Source organism: Macadamia integrifolia, chromosome 9 (assembly GCF_013358625.1).
Source record: "Macadamia integrifolia cultivar HAES 741 chromosome 9, SCU_Mint_v3, whole genome shotgun sequence".
In the NCBI taxonomy this organism is placed as follows: domain Eukaryota; kingdom Viridiplantae; phylum Streptophyta; class Magnoliopsida; order Proteales; family Proteaceae; genus Macadamia; species Macadamia integrifolia.
In genome coordinates, this window is record NC_056565.1 from 4,141,631 (window position 1) to 4,160,200 (window position 18,570).

Consider the following 18,570-nt stretch of genomic DNA (forward strand, 5'->3'; position numbering starts at 1 on the left):
TATTGTCTTTAGTAGTGGTAGGGCTAGTAGCTATTACATCCTAGTTTATTTGTATGCTAGATTCTTCAGAGAAACTCAATCAAATATGGTTTACTTGGTACAACGTAGTAATACTACTAATTAATTCAGTTAACCCTGCAACGTGGTGACAACTAAGAAACACTAATCCCCTCAATCATAGTGAAAGTGGCATTGCACGATTTTAATCCAAATGTTAAGCCAAATTCTCTATTCCAGCACAAATCATGCCGCAATCTAGCTGGCCTAATACTGCTAATTAAAATTAATAGTTTCATTTTCTTTTTTTTAATTAAGGTTGTGAGTAGGGGGAAAGAAGTGGGAATTATATGGTATAATAATAATGGTTATGATTTATTCCATGTCTTAGGGCTTAAGGCTCTCCCCCCAAGCAAAAGGAGCTTAAGAATGGCTTTTGAAATGGGGGATGTGAATACTGTGAATTTGTGATCTCCCCATGTTTGGTTTTTATTACATTGTCGAGCCCAAACCTTCCAACATGTGTCCCTACATGTATTCAAATGATGACACACCATTTACTGTTTTTTACTATGAAAAAAAAAACATTTTTTTTGTTGGTTTGCTTGGAGAAACCTATGTAAATAGACATGGGTTCTTAGTAATCTAACAAATTGCTCATATTTTAACTAGAGAATATCCAAAAGAAAAAAGAATAAAATATAATAAATGAGTTATTCTTGATTACATTTTTTTTTTTCTAGAAACTTGGAAGTTAGAACTTAATTAGTTATTATAAACAGTGAGATTGATTTACAAAATCAATAAGCTACTGTGTTGGGCATTGTGAAATCATTCTCTGAAATGACAGCATTTCAATCTTTTAGTGCAAAAACAAGGACATGGTCCAAGTATATGATGATCCTAGTCCTTTAGTTTTGGAAGCATTTTGTAGTTTAATGATATAGATCCGTGAATATCATCTGTTTAGAAAGTCTTAATCCTATAGATCATTAAACTCCTAAATGGGATTATGACCTATTAAATTTGTAATTTCCTTTTAATGCTTTTGGAGAGGTTATGTTGCTCCCTGGTGAAAGGTCCATAAAGTAACCTACATAATTTCAACAAGCATAAAATGAGATCACCTAGTCCTGCAGTCTTAAGATCAATGCATCTACTAGATAGGAATCATCACTGAACTCATTTGATTTTTCTTCTTTTTGACTTGGAAAGTAAATTTTGAGTATTTGAGAGAGAGAGAGAGAGAGAGAGAGAGAGAGAGAGGTGGGGACTTAATAACCTCTTATCATCACTGAACCAAAAGAGCATTAAGGCTTGCAAACACTAACCCATATCCATGAACCATTCAAATGATGAGCCAGGCCTTTTCTTAATATCCAGCCGAATGATCAGACCAGAATTTTGAAGTTCAAAGCAGACCCCTGTACTAGCTTAACCTTGGTTCAATTGGTCTGGTCCATTCATTTTGGCTTGAATGGAGAATTAATATCAAGAGTTTGGTTTGGTGGGCCTGGTGGCACTCATAGAGTATTATCCATAAACCCTAAAAAAATTAAAAAGTAAACCTTGAATGCCTCCACTTGCTTCGGCTGAAATGGGCCAATGCACTTGAATGATATATTTGGTGCAATAGCATTGCAGAGAATCATAATTCATAACCAAGAAGGAACAAGTCAGTATTCTAAAAAGTAAACAAGGACAAAAGTGTTGTTTTCAAGGAGAAACAAAAAATGAAAAAGGCTGGTCTGCCAGAGAACAACTGTTTTGTTACAGTCATAGTTTTAGGGTTAAATCTAAAGGAACATGACCTATTTCTTTCCATTCCAGAGATTGTCTTTTACATGTCCGTCTGCCCAAATTGCATATAAGAACTCTACAAAATCCTTTTGATCACCAAAAAAGAATTTGAATGCTTAAAGATTCCCTGATCAGGTCTACTCAGATGTGTCTAATGGACCCCCCAAAATCAACTGTGATCTATATTTCTCTTTTCTTTTTTTCCAACAAAGAAACTGTTCATTGATCAAGAAGTGAACATTAGAGGGTACCTGAACATTACTGTCATCTTGTCTAACAAAGAATAATCTTTAGAACAGAATCCTAGGTTTTACAGGAGAAGGTTTTGAATATACTGCAGGCTCCATGGTAATATCACATTCCCTTCAGTTTGATTACAGAAGATGACTTTATATGGCTTTCATATTAGCATAATCCTAAATCCAACGGCTTTCATTCTGTATTCTATGGTATTAAGATGTAATTCCATACATAAATAATGCTCAAAACCTTAAAGAATGAAGAATGATGTAGGTTCATAGAAGATACTCCTCGATTAAGGCTTTTTTACCTGTTTTTAGTCTTTTGACTGAATGACCATTACAGCTCCATTGACTCATCACTGTTCTTTTCTCATGAGTCGTGAGTCGTGGAAGCTACGAGAAGAATGGAGCTTTCGTGAATAAACCATGTTTGTTCTAAAGCAGTTCTTTCCTGGGCTTGTGTTTGATTGAGCCTTTGAGGTCTTAAGCTACTTGGGAGCTTTAATCGAGGTGAGGAAGACATTCCACATTAGGAGCTGTCTTGTTATTTGGGCCCTTTTGTTAATTGTTGCTCGTTTTCATCCAAGGAGAGAATTGAACAAACTCTCATGTGCCTGATTATGAAAATTTTGAATTGGGCTTCTGATAGAAGGTGTGGATGTTGAACGTCAAGGACGAGGTCGTCTTCTAATGTTTAAGAACGAATCTGGATGGTTCTCTGCACAAGTTCTAGGTCTGCAGACAAATGGGTTCTCATCATAATCGCTGATTTATTGATCAAAAAGCGAAACGAGGAGGTTTGGAGGATTAAGTTTAAGGCTTTCTTCATATAAAGCCTGGGGCACAGTCCCTGCAACATTTAAGTCCTCTTTCTCTAATGCACTCCCTCTGTTTAATTTGATAGAGAAGAACTGTCCCAATCAAAGGAGAGGAGAACCCCTGTAATGGCTTTCCTCTGCTGGTTATCTCTTTATCTGGTAGGCTTTCTGTACAGAACCCATTTGGCTGCTGCTCAACAAGATGATCGATCGACAATGTTGGCTCTCAAGAATGAGCTTCAAGTGCCTGGTTGGGGCTCCAATGTTTCTGATTACTGCTCTTGGAAGGGCATACAATGCAGTTCCAACCTGTTTATGGTAGAAAAGCTTGACCTTTCTCACCAAGAGCTCCGAGGTAATGTAACTTTAGCCTCTGAGCTCAAAGCACTAAAGTGGCTTGACCTTTCTTTCAATAACTTTCAAGGGCCTATCCCTCCAGCTTTGGGGAATCTATCACAGCTAGAGTTTCTTGATTTATCTTGGAATAAGTTCCAGAGTTCCATTCCTCCAGAGTTGGGTCAAATTAAAAACCTCAAGTCTTTAAACCTCTCTTATAACTTGCTTACCGGAAGAATACCTGATGAACTTCAGAGTAGAAAGTTTACAGAATTTTCTAATTTCTGTGAATGGATTGATTGGGTCTATTCCTTATTGGGTGGGAAATTTATCGAATCTGAGAGTGTTCTCTGCCTATGAGAATGTATTAGTTGGTCAAATTCCTGATAATTTAGGCTCTGCTTCTGACCTTCAGCAGTTGAACCTTCACTCAAACCAACTTGAAGGACCTATACCAAAGAGCATTTTTGCTTCAGGAAAGCTGGAGGTTTTGATTGTTACCATGAACAAGTTGACTGGGAATCTTTCTGAATCGGTCGGGAACTGTAAAGGCCTATCAAATATCCGTATTGGACACAACATGCTTACAGGAAGCATTCCTAAAACCATTGGCAATATCAGTAGCCTTGCATACTTTGAAGCAGATAAAAACAACCTGTATGGCGAGATTGTAGCAGAGTTCTCGCGATGTTCTAACCTCACCCTTCTGAATCTAGCATCTAATGGGTTTACTGGAATTATTCCTCCAGAGCTTGGAGAGCTGATGAACCTTCAGGAATTGATTGTTTTTGGCAACAGTCTCTTTGGAGAAATTCCAAAATCCATTATTAGGTGTAGGAACCTTAACAAACTTGATCTAAGCAACAACAGATTCAATGGCACCATACCTGAAGACCTCTGCAATGCACCTAGATTGCAATTCGTGCTCCTGAGTCAGAATTCAATAAGCGGTGAGATACCTCATGCTATTGGAAATTGTGCAAAACTGCTTCTGTTGCAAATGGGCAGTAACAATCTGACTGGCACTATCCCTCCTGAGATCGTGTTGGATCATGAATTTGCAGATAGGGCTCAATCTGAGCTTCAATCATCTTCATGGACCATTACCCTCTGAACTAGGGAAACTTGACAAGTTGGTTTCATTGGATGTCTCTAACAATCAACTTTCTGGGAGCATCCCATCTGCACTCAAAGGCATGATGAGCTTGATAGAGGTGAATTTTTCCAATAATCTGTTCAGTGATCAAATACCCATGTTTGGGCCATTCCAGAAGAGCCCCAAATCAAGCTTTGTAGGAAATCAAGGACTCTGTGGTGAACCACTGACCTCTTCCTGTGAAAGTTCTTTAGGTCCTGACAATGGGGGTTACCATCACAAAGTTTCATACAAGACCATATTGACTGTTATTGGTTCTGGTTTGGCAGTTTTCATATCAGTAACAGTCGTCGTTATTTTGTTTATGATGAGGGAGAAGCAAGAGAAAGCAGCCAAGGATGCAGAAATTGCAGAAGATGGAGCTACTAATCCACCAGTGATAACAGCAGGAAATGTCTTTGTTGAGAATCTCAGGCAGGAAATAGATTTTGATGCTGTTGTAAAAGCAACGTTGAAACAGTCCAATAAGCTTACAATTGGGACTTTCAGCATGGTTTACAAGGCCGTTATGCCTTCTGGTATGATTCTATCAGTGAAGAGACTAAACTCCATGGATAGAACAGTAGTTCATCACCAAAGCAAGATGATTAGAGAACTCGAAAGGCTGGGGAAACTCTACCATGATAATTTGATGAGGCCCATTGGTTTTATAATCTATGAAGATGTTGTTCTCTTGCTACATGATTATTTACCAAATGGAACGTTGGCTCAGTTTCTTCACGACTCCTCTGGGAAGATTGAATATGAACCAGATTGGCCTAAAAGGCTCTCCATTGCCATCGGAGTAGCAGAAGGGTTAGCTTTCCTTCATCATGTGGCTACCATCCATCTTGATATCTCCTCTAGTAACATACTTTTAGATGCCAATTCAAAGCCTTTGGTTGGGGAGATTGAGATATCAAAGCTCCTGGATCCATCAAGGGGCACTGCAAGTATCAGCGCAGTGGCCGGTTCATTTGGCTACATTCCTCCAGGTACCCAAATAGTGCAATACTCTCACAGTAATCTGTCACTTTCTGACTTATGAAATTCTTTTGACAATTCCATCATTTTCTGATTAATTATTCTTGACTAATGTTGTATACTTCCTGCATATTCTTAATCAGAATATGCATATACAATGCAAGTCACTGCACCAGGAAACGTTTATAGCTATGGGGTTGTGCTACTTGAGATCCTTACAACCTGATTACCTGTTGACGAGGCCTTTGGTGAAGGGGTTGATCTGGTGAAATGGGTTCATGGAGCTCCTGCAAGAGGTGAGACCCCAGAGCAGATACTTGATGCAAGGCTTAGCACAGTCTCCTTTGCATGGAGGAGGGAAATGCTTGCAGTTCTGAAGGTCGCCTTGCTCTGCACTGACAGCACACCAGCTAAACGGCCCAAAATGAAGAAGGTGGTGGAGATGTTGCAAGAAATAAAGCGAAGCTGATGGCATTTAATATTTAAGATTTCCACCTTTCTTACTCCATTGTATCAAGACTCATAATTGTGATTTGTCTGAAGATGGAGCTTTAATCATGTCAATCAATTCACCATGGTTAGATGCCATCATCTGTAACAAACAGAGGATCTGAAGGTGGAGGGGAGACAATTTTTTTCATGAAGATAATCAAAGAATATGTCCTGGATTTGGTTAGTCTTTCAGATTACCCACCTGCTTGTACTATATCAAAGGAGTCCTATTGAGATGCAAACTTGTAATCTTATCAAATTGGAAATATAAATTGGTGGTGGTTTCATGTTAGGGAGTCCTCAATACGAAAGGATTACCTTGAGTTCCTTTTGATATTATTAGGACTAAATTTCATCATTAAAGTAGTGGTTTCTAGATGTTTATTTTGGCAGAAAGGCAAGTCAGCTATCAGTTGTTCTCCCTTTTAGTGATGTTATCATGGCTTATCAGGACTTCAACTGAACCAAGCAGAGGATCTCTTAAATATATCTTGTAAGTGCTAATTGAACTTTGTTTTCATATTTATTATATGTTTTCAAAGCATCAGGATACTCCAAATATCCGGTACCTTAGGTGTGTGAATTAAGAGTTGCTGTCCTGTGTGCTTGTCTTTGTTTCCTTAGCTAGGTGAATGGTACCTCTCAGCCCATTCAGTTAATAGAACTATAATGTTATTATCTAAATGGGAGAATGTAAAAGGATTTCCCCTGAGAAAAGTTGAGATTCAGCTTTGTAAAATGATGGTGATCTACTGATATTCCTTATCAAGAAACAAAAGCAATTGGTTTCAATGATTAGAGACATACTTATTGTTGTTGTTGTTGTTGTTGATTAGAGACATGCTTGATCAAACTCACCCCCAAAGTTTGTTATTGAACCTGCTGACTGGTTAGATTTTGTGGGTACATTTCAAACTTGGATGGTTTTTTCTTCCATAAAAAAACTAAGCATATGTGTCAAAGGGGATCAATAATTGCACCAAGGTCGAGGTCATGCCAGCAAAAAAAAAAAATGTACTTCCAGTAGTAGTGATGGAAGAACAGTAGTTCTGTGTTGGACAGAGTAGGAGCAAGAGATGATGATCGTAGGGTAGGCAGCTATTAGCTTTATAGAAGTTAGTATATATAGATAAATAGAAATAGTGGACATGGGTGAGTCAATGTTATAGGAGATCTTGTACCCATCTTTGGTAAATTTTCAGCTGAATACAAGCATTGGTTATATTCAATTGGGGTATTAAAGGATCACCATTTATTTCACTGGAAGCAACAAATACTAGTCAACAATATTGTTAGGACTCAATACTTTGCAAATAGATTCAGAACCACAACATAAAACATCCCAATAAGGCACTCACATTCATGAAATCCAAATTCCCTTACTTTATTAAACATTCACCATTTGATAATACTATGACCTTATATTTTAGAAAGACCTCGAAATATAGGATCCTGACATGACCCAAGTTGAGAAATCAACTTGTTTATTTCTGGCTTATAATCTGGAGTCATTCCCTAAGGCCATATGGATTCATCTTCATCTTGAAGTAGATTAGCTACTTGTTTTGCATCTATCCGTAAGGAGTTTGCTCTCTTCAAAGCAATACATCAGTATTCTTGCAAAACATAATCTTTTGTTGTAGTATTTTACAATATCATCTCATCTGTTCTCCCCATTTTTTTTTTTGGTATACTCTGTTCTACTTGGTGTATTATGCTCATGAGAACATGTCATTCAACCTCACATAGAAATTTGAAAGTGTCAACCTGGTATTCCATTAAGATATGCCCATATAAATTCAGTGGGCAATCAGTCCGGTTCATAATTGGTTTTGGTCCTATTGGGTCAGGAGTCAGGACCGGAACTGTCCCGTTTATCTAATCAACTCCAAACTTGAGAACCAGAACCAATAGTTAATAGGTGGGATGGTTCCGTTTTCTAGTTGGTCTTAGGCACTATCAGTCATCAGAGCGTCCAAAATTCCAGAATTATAACAATAAGCATTCAAATAACCAAAAACAATCAAGAAAAACAAAAAAAGTAATAGAGGGGTTGGATATGACACCATGATCCGATGGATCGACCCATGACTTGGATAAGTATATAATGTACTTTCGTCCTGTTGAAGCAAGCATTATAATTTGGGGGAGGAGGGTTTTCGAGCTAGGGTTTCTGAGCGAGTTCTCTTGCCAATGTTTGGGTATTCTTGAGCGATCTCCACTGTAACCTCTCTTCTACATAGTGAAATATTTCCTTTAAAAAAGAAAAAAATCATATCTTATATTATAAATTGAAGACTTAAATTTTCAAAATTTTGTTTTGCCATCTCCTAACCGTCATCATGAATTTTCAAAATTCTATTTTACCATTTATTTGGAATCCTTTAAGTCAATTGTGAATAGGAGATCTTACGGTTTATCTATTAACAAAATTTAAGCTCCGTCCGATTTATCATTACTATTTCACAATGGAGGATCTAAGCACGTGCGCCCTAATCGTATGGGGTATGGGCCATGGGCCATAGCATAAAGGCCATGAGAAACAATCGAGCTTTGTGTTGTGGTCATGTATGTTCCAATACTTAGGGCCCGTTTGATAACGTTTCAAGAAACACGTTTCTGCTGTTTCTGTTTCCAGAAACAACAGAAACGGAGTAAAAAGCGTTTGATAAAACTGTTTCGTTTCACTTATTTTCAGAAATAGAAATAGAAATTTTTACTTATTTATGGTTCAAGAAACGACCCAGGCGAAACAAGTTGAACTTGTTTCGCCGTTTCTGGAAACGACTTGTAGCCATTTTTTCATTGGTTACTATCGACTTCTAAAAACATGACTTATCAAACACCTTCAATTCTGTTTCTGTTTCTAGAAACGGAAATTTATGTTTCTGCCGTTTCTTGAAACAGAAACGGTAGAAACGTTATCAAACGGGCCCTTAATGTGTGACCAAAGTAGGTGAACTTTGAAGACTCACCAGTTGCCTCTAGTTGCCATGTGGCAAAAAATAGTGACAGTATATAATTTATAAAGTATCATATAAATTATTTCACTCGAAGCAACAGTAAATAGTAGTAACAATATAGTTCGGACTCGAGGCCTAGGAAATAGATTTAGAACCACAACATAAGGGGGTGTTTGGTTTGGTAAATCTTTGGGATGACATTCTTTAGAATGATAATTCTTAATTTTTTGAGTTGTTTGGTTCCACTAGGATGACCCTCATAAGTAAGCATCTTACTTCCCACGAATGACCATATTACAAAGGATGTGTTCCAAATCTAAGTTTACATCAACACTTAAACTCAGATTTGAGCAACCTTTTAACCACCTAGCATAAAAGGAGAAAGCGGAAAGACGTTCTCTACGGAAGCCAATATCTCAACCCGCGAAAAACATGTACCAGCCTTGAGGCAACCAAACGATTTTTCAGAAAGAAACATAATTCAGAAGAATGTCTATCAAAAGATTGACATTGATATCCGATACATACACCATTTGATTTACCGAATCAAACACCCCCTAAAACATCCAAATAAGACGCATACATTCATGAAATCAAAATTCCCTAATTACTTTAGTAAACATACACCATTTGGTAATACTGACAAGACCCAACTTGAGAAACTAACTTGTTTATTTCTGGGATTATAATCTGGAGTCATTCCCATGTCCATATGTATCTTCATGTTGAAGCAGATCAGCCACTTCTTTTGCATCTGTAAAGGGTTTGATCTCTTCAAAGCAATGAAATCACTGTCTGCACATGAAAGCAATTCAAACTTGATATAGAGAGAGAGAGAGAGAGAGAGAGAGAGATCTCACAGACTGCAGATGCAAAGTTGGCTGGATCTACGCGATTTTCCTTTAATCTTCATGAGGGATTATCTCCCTTGTAGACATCAACCCATTGGCGTCCATATTGAGGAAACTGTTGCAATATCTCTTCTGGAATTTCTTCTTCCCTTGTTCTGATGGAAGGTACATGTTTGATCTTCTCCCAATCTTTTCCACCTTCTTTAACCCTCTCAAGAAACTGTTTTGGCATAACCAATGTAAGTTCCTGTAGTGTTGTGATGTGACTCAGCCCATTGGGGATGGATTTTAACCCATAAAGCTCATTAATTTCTAATTTCCTCAGATTAAGCATTGCTTCTTCCTCCACTACCCAATCCATTAGGCTGTGAAAATCATGGAGAGTCAAATTCTCAAGTTTAGGAAACCCTCTTGCAGAGCATTTCATTACTACTCCGTCGTATGGTTGCTTATCCAATGTGAGTTCCCTTAATTTGGGCAGCTTCTCTAGTATCGGTATCATGTCTTCTTCTAGACGTGTGCTAGCCAATCGCAACCTTGTGAGACTCGGTGGGAAGTTGTGGGAGTCAGGTAACTTCCCTATGTGGCCGCAGATGTAGAGATCATAGAGATACTTATTGTTCGAAAATGAAGGGAAAGCTATTTCGCCCTCCCCTAATTCTATCAAGAATAGAACCTCAAGGCGCTCCAATTTTACAAGGGCTTGGGACAATTTCTCTTTGAATTTCTCCATGTGTCCTTCTTTTCCATCGATTCTCAAGTTCCTTAGATCAATCAACTTTTCAAGGCCATCCTCGATCCAATCGCCTGTTCGAAGCCATAGTGTTTGGAGATGACTTATATCTCCAAGGTGTCTGGGAGGAGGAGAAGGACGACAAATCCGAATAGCCCTCTTAGTAATGGAATCATCAGATCTCCACTTCGGGATTCTACTCAAGCATAGAAGATGCCTTAATTTGTCCAACTTTAATATTTCGATGGGTAGATCATCGTCAATCCTAGTACCAAACAAATTGAGAGTCTGCAGGTTGTACAAGTTGCCAACCCAAGGTGGAAGAGTTTTCAAGCGGGTTCCACGTAGGCTCAAGTACTTGAGGAGAAAGAGCTTTCCTATTTCCTTGGGTAAGTTTTCAATACCTGGGGCATCTTCTAGATCCAATACATTAAGTAGTTTGAACTGTCCATAAAGAGAAGGGGGCATTTCAGTGTAGCAAAGCAATGACTTTGAAGAACTACTCGAGGAGGAATGGTGGGAAGCCTCGGTCATATAATCTTCACTACACTTATCACGGAGGGCTACACGACGATAACGATTCAAGGACATCTGAGGAGTGGAGACGTTAAGAAATTTACCTTCTTTGGCTTCTGATATTGCCAAGTTCAAGAGGAGATCATGAATAATAAACGATTCAGGTACCCCGTTCGATTTCCACTTGGCAACTTGGATCAAGTTCCTCTGCATCAACTCCTCAAGGCACTCTCCAGCCACATCTTCCATTGTTAAACTCCCTCTTCGTTCTAGAAATCCCTCAGCGACCCATAGCCGGATCAATCTGTCACTCTCAATCTCAGTATCTTCTGGGAAAACTCCAAAATAAAGAAAACAAGACTTCAAGTGAGGAGGTAATTCGGTATAACTCAAACGTAATACTTCTTGACAGTCTTTCGAGTCTAGATGCCAGTTCACACTGTCAAGCACTTTCTTCCATTCAGCAGCAGTAGCCAGCCTTTTTTCCGATAAAAGGCGTCCCAATACTACAATAGCTAGTGGTAATCCATTACATTTCTTGACGATATCCATCGCCAGATCTTTCATCTCCTTGTTGAGACGGTTGAGACGTGATTCTGCATCTGCCTCATTTGGCAATTGGAAGAACACCTTTGAGAAAAGTTTTAAACTCTTCTTTTCATCAAAAAGTTTAAGATTGTATGGAGGAGCAATTGGGTCGGCATGCCGAGCTACACCTTCATCACGAGTTGTCAGTAATACTCTGCATTGTTGATGGTTGCTTGGAGCTGGGAGGTTGCCTTTTAGTGTATCCCAAGCTTCTTTCGTCCATACATCGTCCAATAGGAATAGATAATTCTTCTTCTCTTTGAGAAAAGTAGACAGCCTATCCACCAAAAATTCAACATCCTTTGATGCCAATGCCTCTTTCTCTTCTTCTCTGAGCACCATAACTTGTTTTATGATGTTGTACAGAACATCTTTCATTCTGTATTCTTTTGATATACGGACACAAGCTTGACAAACAAAGTGTTTTTTCACATCATCTCTGTTGTAGACTTTTTGAGCCAAGGTGGTTTTTCCTAATCCACCCATGCCTGTAATTGAGACAACACCAAACTGTCCAAGGGGCTCCTTCTTCATCAGCAACTTCGCTACTTCCTCTACTTCTCTTTGTAACCCCACGACATCCATATGCCGAAAGTTTTGGGCACTTGAAGAAGCTTCAAGTTGATGTGTCTGAGTAGATGTTTGAGTCTCCTCTAGTGGCTTAATATCATAATTCGTTCTATCATCTTTTAGCTTCTTGATCTTTCCATTGATGTCTTGGATCTTCAATCTTAGCTGGTGAGCCTTAATAACAAGTTTTGGAAACTTGGTGATCTTTCGAACCACACCGCCTTGCCATCTCTGCATCACTTCATATACAAAGACGTCGATGGCATCTTCTACCTCGAAGGCCAACTCTCTGAGTTGTCTCACCCACTCCTTCGCCCGCTCGCTTTTGTGGTGTATTGCATCAGCATCCTTCAAAGAGGCAGTCATTAGGTTGAGTTCATTGTGGAGTGATTCCACTTCTGGCTTCACTTGTGAAAGATAATTGGCTTCATCATTTAGTAGGGAGCCTAATTTCATTATCAGAGAAATGATCGCACTTGCAGACATATCTTTTCTTTTCTACTTGGCTGGAGAAAAATAAGAGCTTAGAAGCCCGGGAAGGTACTCTTTTTGTTTTTTTATCTCTTCCTCAGTGTTTATCATTCCTGCAGAACATAATGCATGTTAGAAAAAACACCAAGAANTGAAGTAAGCATTATAATTTGGGGGAGGAGAGTTTTCGAGCTAGGGTTTTTGAGCGAGTTTTCTTGCCAATGTTTGGGTATTCTTGAGCGGTCTCCACTGTAACCTCTTTTCTACATAGTGAAATATTTCCTTTAAAAAAAAAAAAATCATATATTATATTATAAATTGAAGACGTAAATTTTCAAAATTTTGTTTTGCCATCTCCTAACCGTCATCGTGAATTTTCAAAATTCTATTTTACCATTTATTTGGAATCCTTTAAGTCAATTGTGAGTAGGAGATCTTACGGTTTATCTATTAACAAAATTTAAGCTCCGTCCGATTTATCATTACTATTTCACAATGGAGGATCTAAGCACGTGCGCCCTAATCGTATGGGGTATGGGCCATAGCATAAAGGCCATGAGAAACAATCGAGCTTTGTGTTGTAGTCATGTATGTTCCAATATTTAATGTTGACCAAAGTCGGTGAACTTTGAAGAGTCACCAGTTGCCTCTAGTTGCCATGTGGCAAAAAATAGTGACAGTATATAATTTATAAAGTATCATATAAATTATTTCACTCGAAGCAACAGTAAATACTAGTAACAATATAGTTCGGATTCGAGGCCTAGGAAATAGATTCAGAACCACAACATAAGGAGGTGTTTGGTTTGGTAAATCTTTGGGATGACATCCTTTAGAATAATAATTCTTAATTTTTTGAGTTGTTTGGTTCCATTAGAATGACCCTCATAAGTGAGCATCCTACTTCCCATGAATGACCATATTACAAAGGATGTATTCCAAATCTGAGTTTACGTCAACACTTAAACTCAGATTTGAGCAACCTTTTTACCACCTAGCATAAAAGGAGAAAGCGGAAAGACGTTCTCTACAGAAGCCAATATCTCAACCCGCGAGAAACATGTACTAACCTTAAGGCAACCAAACGATTTTTCAGAAAGAAACATAATTCAGAAGAATGTCTATCAAAAGATTGACATTCATATCCGATACATACACCATTTGATTTACCGAATCAAACACCCCCTAAAACATCCAAATAAGACACATACATTCATGAAATCAAAATTCCCTAATTACTTTAGTAAACATACACCATTTGGTAATACTGACAAGACCCAACTTGAGAAACTAACTTGTTTATTTCTGGGATTATAATCTGGAGTCATTCCCATGTCCATATGTATCTTCATGTTGAAGCAGATCACCCACTTCTTTTGCATCTGTAAAGGGTTTGATCTCTTCAAAGCAATGAAATCACTGTCTGCACATGAAAGCAATTCAAACTTGATATCTAACGAGAGAGAGAGAGAGAGAGAGAGTGAGAGAGTGCAGATGCAAAGTTGGCTGGATCTACGCGATTTTCCTTTAATCTTCATGAGGGATTATCTCCCTTGTAGACATCAACCCATTGGCGTCCATATTGAGGAAACTGTTGCAATATCTCTTCTGGAATTTCTTCTTCCCTTGTTCTGATGGAAGGTACATGTTTGATCTTCTCCCAATCTTTTCCACCTTCTTTAACCCTCTCAAGAAACTGTTTTGGCATAACCAATGTAAGTTCCTGTAGTGTTGTGATGTGACTCAGCCCATTGGGGATGGATTTTAACCCATAAAGCTCATTAATTTCTAATTTCCTCAGATTAAGCATTGCTTCTTCCTCCACTACCCAATCCATTAGGCTGTGAAAATCATGGAGAGTCAAATTCTCAAGTTTAGGAAACCCTCTTGCAGAGCATTTCATTACTACTCCGTCGTATGGTTGCTTATCCAATGTGAGTTCCCTTAATTTGGGCAGCTTCTCTAGTATCGGTATCATGTCTTCTTCTAGACGTGTGCTAGCCAATCGCAACCTTGTGAGACTCGGTGGGAAGTTGTGGGAGTCAGGTAACTTCCCTATGTGGCCGCAGATGTAGAGATCATAGAGATACTTATTGTTCGAAAATGAAGGGAAAGCTATTTCGCCCTCCCCTAATTCTATCAAGAATAGAACCTCAAGGCGCTCCAATTTTACAAGGGCTTGGGACAATTTCTCTTTGAATTTCTCCATGTGTCCTTCTTTTCCATCGATTCTCAAGTTCCTTAGATCAATCAACTTTTCAAGGCCATCCTCGATCCAATCGCCTGTTCGAAGCCATAGTGTTTGGAGATGACTTATATCTCCAAGGTGTCTGGGAGGAGGAGAAGGACGACAAATCCGAATAGCCCTCTTAGTAATGGAATCATCAGATCTCCACTTCGGGATTCTACTCAAGCATAGAAGATGCCTTAATTTGTCCAACTTTAATATTTCAATGGGTAAATCATCGTCAATCCTAGTACCAAACAAATTGAGAGTCTGCAAGTTGTACAAGTTGCCAACCCAAGGTGGAAGAGTTTTCAAGCGGGTTCCACGTAGGCTCAAGTACTTGAGGAGAAAGAGCTTTCCTATTTCCTTGGGTAAGTTTTTAATACCTGGGGCATCTTCTAGATCCAATACATTAAGTAGTTTGAACTGTCCATAAAGAGAAGGGGGCATTTCAGTGTAGCAAAGCAATGACTTTGAAGAACTACTCGAGGAGGAATGGTGGGAAGCCTCGGTCATATAATCTTCACTACACTTATCACGGAGGGCTACACGACGATAACGATTCAAGGACATCTGAGGAGTGGAGACGTTAAGAAATTTACCTTCTTTGGCTTCTGATATTGCCAAGTTCAAGAGGAGATCATGAATAATAAACGATTCAGGTACCCCGTTCGATTTCCACTTGGCAACTTGGATCAAGTTCCTCTGCATCAACTCCTCAAGGCACTCTCCAGCCACATCTTCCATTGTTAAACTCCCTCTTCGTTCTAGAAATCCCTCAGCGACCCATAGCCGGATCAATCTGTCACTCTCGATCTCAGTATCTTCTGGGAAAACTCCAAAATAAAGAAAACAAGACTTCAAGTGAGGAGGTAATTCGGTATAACTCAAACGTAATACTTCTTGACAGTCTTTCGAGTCTAGATGCCAGTTCACACTGTCAAGCACTTTCTTCAGCAGCAGTAGCTAGCCTTTTTTCCGATAAAAGGCGTCCCAATACTACAATAGCTAGTGGTAATCCATTACATTTCTTGACGATATCCATCGCCAGATCTTTCATCTCCTTGTTGAGACGGTTGAGACGTGATTCTGCATCTGCCTCATTTGGCAATTGGAAGAACACCTTTGAGAAAAGTTTTAAACTCTTCTTTTCATCAAAAAGTTTAAGATTGTATGGAGGAGCAATTGGGTCGGCATGCCGAGCTACACCTTCATCACGAGTTGTCAGTAATACTCTGCATTGTTGATGGTTGCTTGGAGCTGGGAGGTTGCCTTTTAGTGTATCCCAAGCTTCTTTCGTCCATACATCGTCCAATAGGAATAGATAATTCTTCTTCTCTTTGAGAAAAGTAGACAGCCTATCCACCAAAAATTCAACATCCTTTGATGCCAATGCCTCTTTCTCTTCTTCTCTGAGCACCATAACTTGTTTTATGATGTTGTACAGAACATCTTTCATTCTGTATTCTTTTGATATACGGACACAAGCTTGACAAACAAAGTGTTTTTTCACATCATCTCTGTTGTAGACTTTTTGAGCCAAGGTGGTTTTTCCTAATCCACCCATGCCTGTAATTGAGACAACACCAAACTGTCCAAGGGGCTCCTTCATCAGCAACTTCGCTACTTCCTCTACTTCTCTTTGTAACCCCACGACATCGATATGCCGAAAGTTTTGGGCACTTGAAGAAGCTTCAAGTTGATGTGTCGAGTAGATGTTTGAGTCTCCTCTAGTGGCTTAATATCATAATTCGTTCTATCATCTTTTAGCTTCTTGATCTTTCCATTGATGTCTTGGATCTTCACTCTTAGCTGGTGAGCCTTAATAACAAGTTTTGGAAACTTGGTGATCTTTCGAACCACGCCGCCTTGCCATCTCTGCATCACTTCATATACAAAGACGTCGATGGCATCTTCTACCTCGAAGGCCAACTCTCTGAGTTGTCTCACCCACTCCTTCGCCCGCTCGCTTTTGTGGTGTATTGCATCAGCATCCTTCAAAGAGGCAGTCATTAGGTTGAGTTCATTGTGGAGTGATTCCACTGCTGGCTTCACTTGTGAAAGATAATTGGCTTCATCATTTAGTAGGGAGCCTAATTTCATTATCAGAGGAATGATCGCACTTGCAGACATATCTTTTCTTTTCTACTTGGATGGAGAAAAATCAGAGCTTTCTCGCTCTTTAGAGCTTAGAAGCCCGGGAAGGTACTCTTTTTGTTTTTTTATGTCTTCCTCAGTGTTTATCATTCCTGCAGAACATAATGCATGTTAGAAAAAACACCAAGAAACACAAAGAAAATGAAACAAATTAAAGCAAAGATGACATAGACATTTAATGTGGTTCACACATTAATATGATGTGCTACATCCACTGGTGAAGCTGAAGAAAAGATGCAATGGATCTCTCAAGAACACCCCAAAAGGTCCAGCAAAAACTCTCACCCAGAAACCGTAACTCGAAAATCCTAAAATCACTTTGTTTTTCTATTACTTACACAACAAGACAATAAAACATATAAATACTCCTCAAAGTCGGGTCGATCCATCATGTTACAATGGATCAGGTTGAACCGTACCACAGGGGGCTTTGCACCTGCATCCCATTCGGGTCAAGACAAAAAAAAGTCAAAGCAAGGCAATCTTCAAAGCAACTACAAAATTTTGAGACACACAACACATAATCTGATGATGTAGTAGTTAACATTATCTCATATGTTCTACTTATATTATACTCATGAGAACATGTTATTCAGCAATGAGGGGTGTAAATTTAGAACCGAAACTGAAAGTGGATTGAATTGAATCGAACCAAATTGAAGAAGAATTGATTCGATTTTGGTTTTATTACAAGGAATCTTTTCTTGGTTTGATTTGATTTTGGTTTTTAAAACAAAGAATATTTTCTTGGTTCAATTTGATTTCGGTTTCAAATTTACTCTAAATTGTAGTAATAATTTAAAGTTATTGTTTGTGAGGCGCTACCAAAAGCATTCTTAAAGCCATTGGTGCACAAAGAAAAGTTCTATGTGGAACAATCCTATTTACAACTTGTTCAGTTATGGTGAAGGAAATAACCAATTGAATTTTCAAATATGAAGGTACTAAGCATCATTAAGTCACAAGCAAATTTGGGACATTTTTTAAATATTCATCCTTATGATCAATCCAAGTGGTTAATTGTACACTGTTAAAGAATACGAAAGCGAACAAAAGTCAAAACTGAATTGAACCGAATTGATTTGGTTTTAATTTGAAAACTTATTGTTATGCTTGGTTCAATTTTAGTTTATGTATTATATATCTTGAATTAAACCAAATAATCAAAACCGAATCAATTGACATTCTTATCAGCATCAACTTAAACTCAAAGCTGCCAACCTAGCATTCCACTAAGATGTCCATGTAAATTGAGTTATCCCATTATGAGTACCAATGGATTAACAATGAAATTACGTGTTAGGTCAGGGCTAAGAAGGGCCAACCATGAATTTAAAGAGTTGTGGAATCCATCAGTCCACGGTGTGTCAAACTCGTCCAAGCTATTGAATGAGTGAGAGATAAATGGTTGGCATTAGAGAGGATCTTTTTTCCAAAAATTATTATCCATGAACATACAAATACCCAAAAACAATCAAGAAAAAAAAAAGCATCCTCTCAACTACATCAATAAACATATCACAAATTTCCGAAACAAATTGGAGGCAGGGCTAATCAATTATCAATCCTAGCTAGTCTTAACAGAATTAGGAAAATAATACCGAAACAAAGTAACTAGGAAGAGAAAGATCCATACCTTGCAGTGATTGTTTAATCCCTAAACACAGAGCTTCACAAAACCTAAACAACT

General features: G+C 38.5%; 2 protein-coding genes and 1 pseudogene across 4 annotated transcripts; 1 reads left to right on the forward strand and 2 right to left on the reverse strand.

The window, feature by feature from the left end:
* The first annotated feature begins 2,505 nt into the window (after nucleotides 1-2,505).
* On the forward strand, nucleotides 2,506-6,096 carry LOC122088286 (annotated as a pseudogene).
* Nucleotides 6,097-9,304: 3,208 nt separating this feature from the next.
* LOC122088723 (probable disease resistance RPP8-like protein 4) lies at nucleotides 9,305-17,318 on the reverse strand. 3 transcript variants are annotated; one of them, XM_042658045.1, is made up of 3 exons: nucleotides 17,219-17,318; nucleotides 9,628-12,609; nucleotides 9,305-9,521 (listed from the first exon to the last, which is right to left on the reverse strand). In XM_042658045.1, the coding sequence occupies exon 2, from the start codon at nucleotides 12,509-12,511 to the stop codon at nucleotides 9,677-9,679; it is 2,835 nt and encodes a 944-aa protein (XP_042513979.1). In that variant the 5' UTR covers nucleotides 12,512-12,609; nucleotides 17,219-17,318; the 3' UTR covers nucleotides 9,305-9,521; nucleotides 9,628-9,676. The 3 variants fall into 3 exon arrangements, with proteins under 3 accessions (XP_042513979.1, XP_042513978.1, XP_042513977.1); XM_042658044.1 differs by having other exon boundaries at nucleotides 9,305-9,558; XM_042658043.1 differs by having other exon boundaries at nucleotides 9,305-9,562.
* Nucleotides 14,031-15,470, reverse strand: LOC122089023 (putative disease resistance protein At1g59780). Its single transcript, XM_042658429.1, has one exon. It carries the CDS (start codon nucleotides 15,468-15,470, stop codon nucleotides 14,031-14,033), a length of 1,440 nt encoding a protein of 479 aa, XP_042514363.1.
* Nucleotides 17,319-18,570: the final 1,252 nt, after the last annotated feature.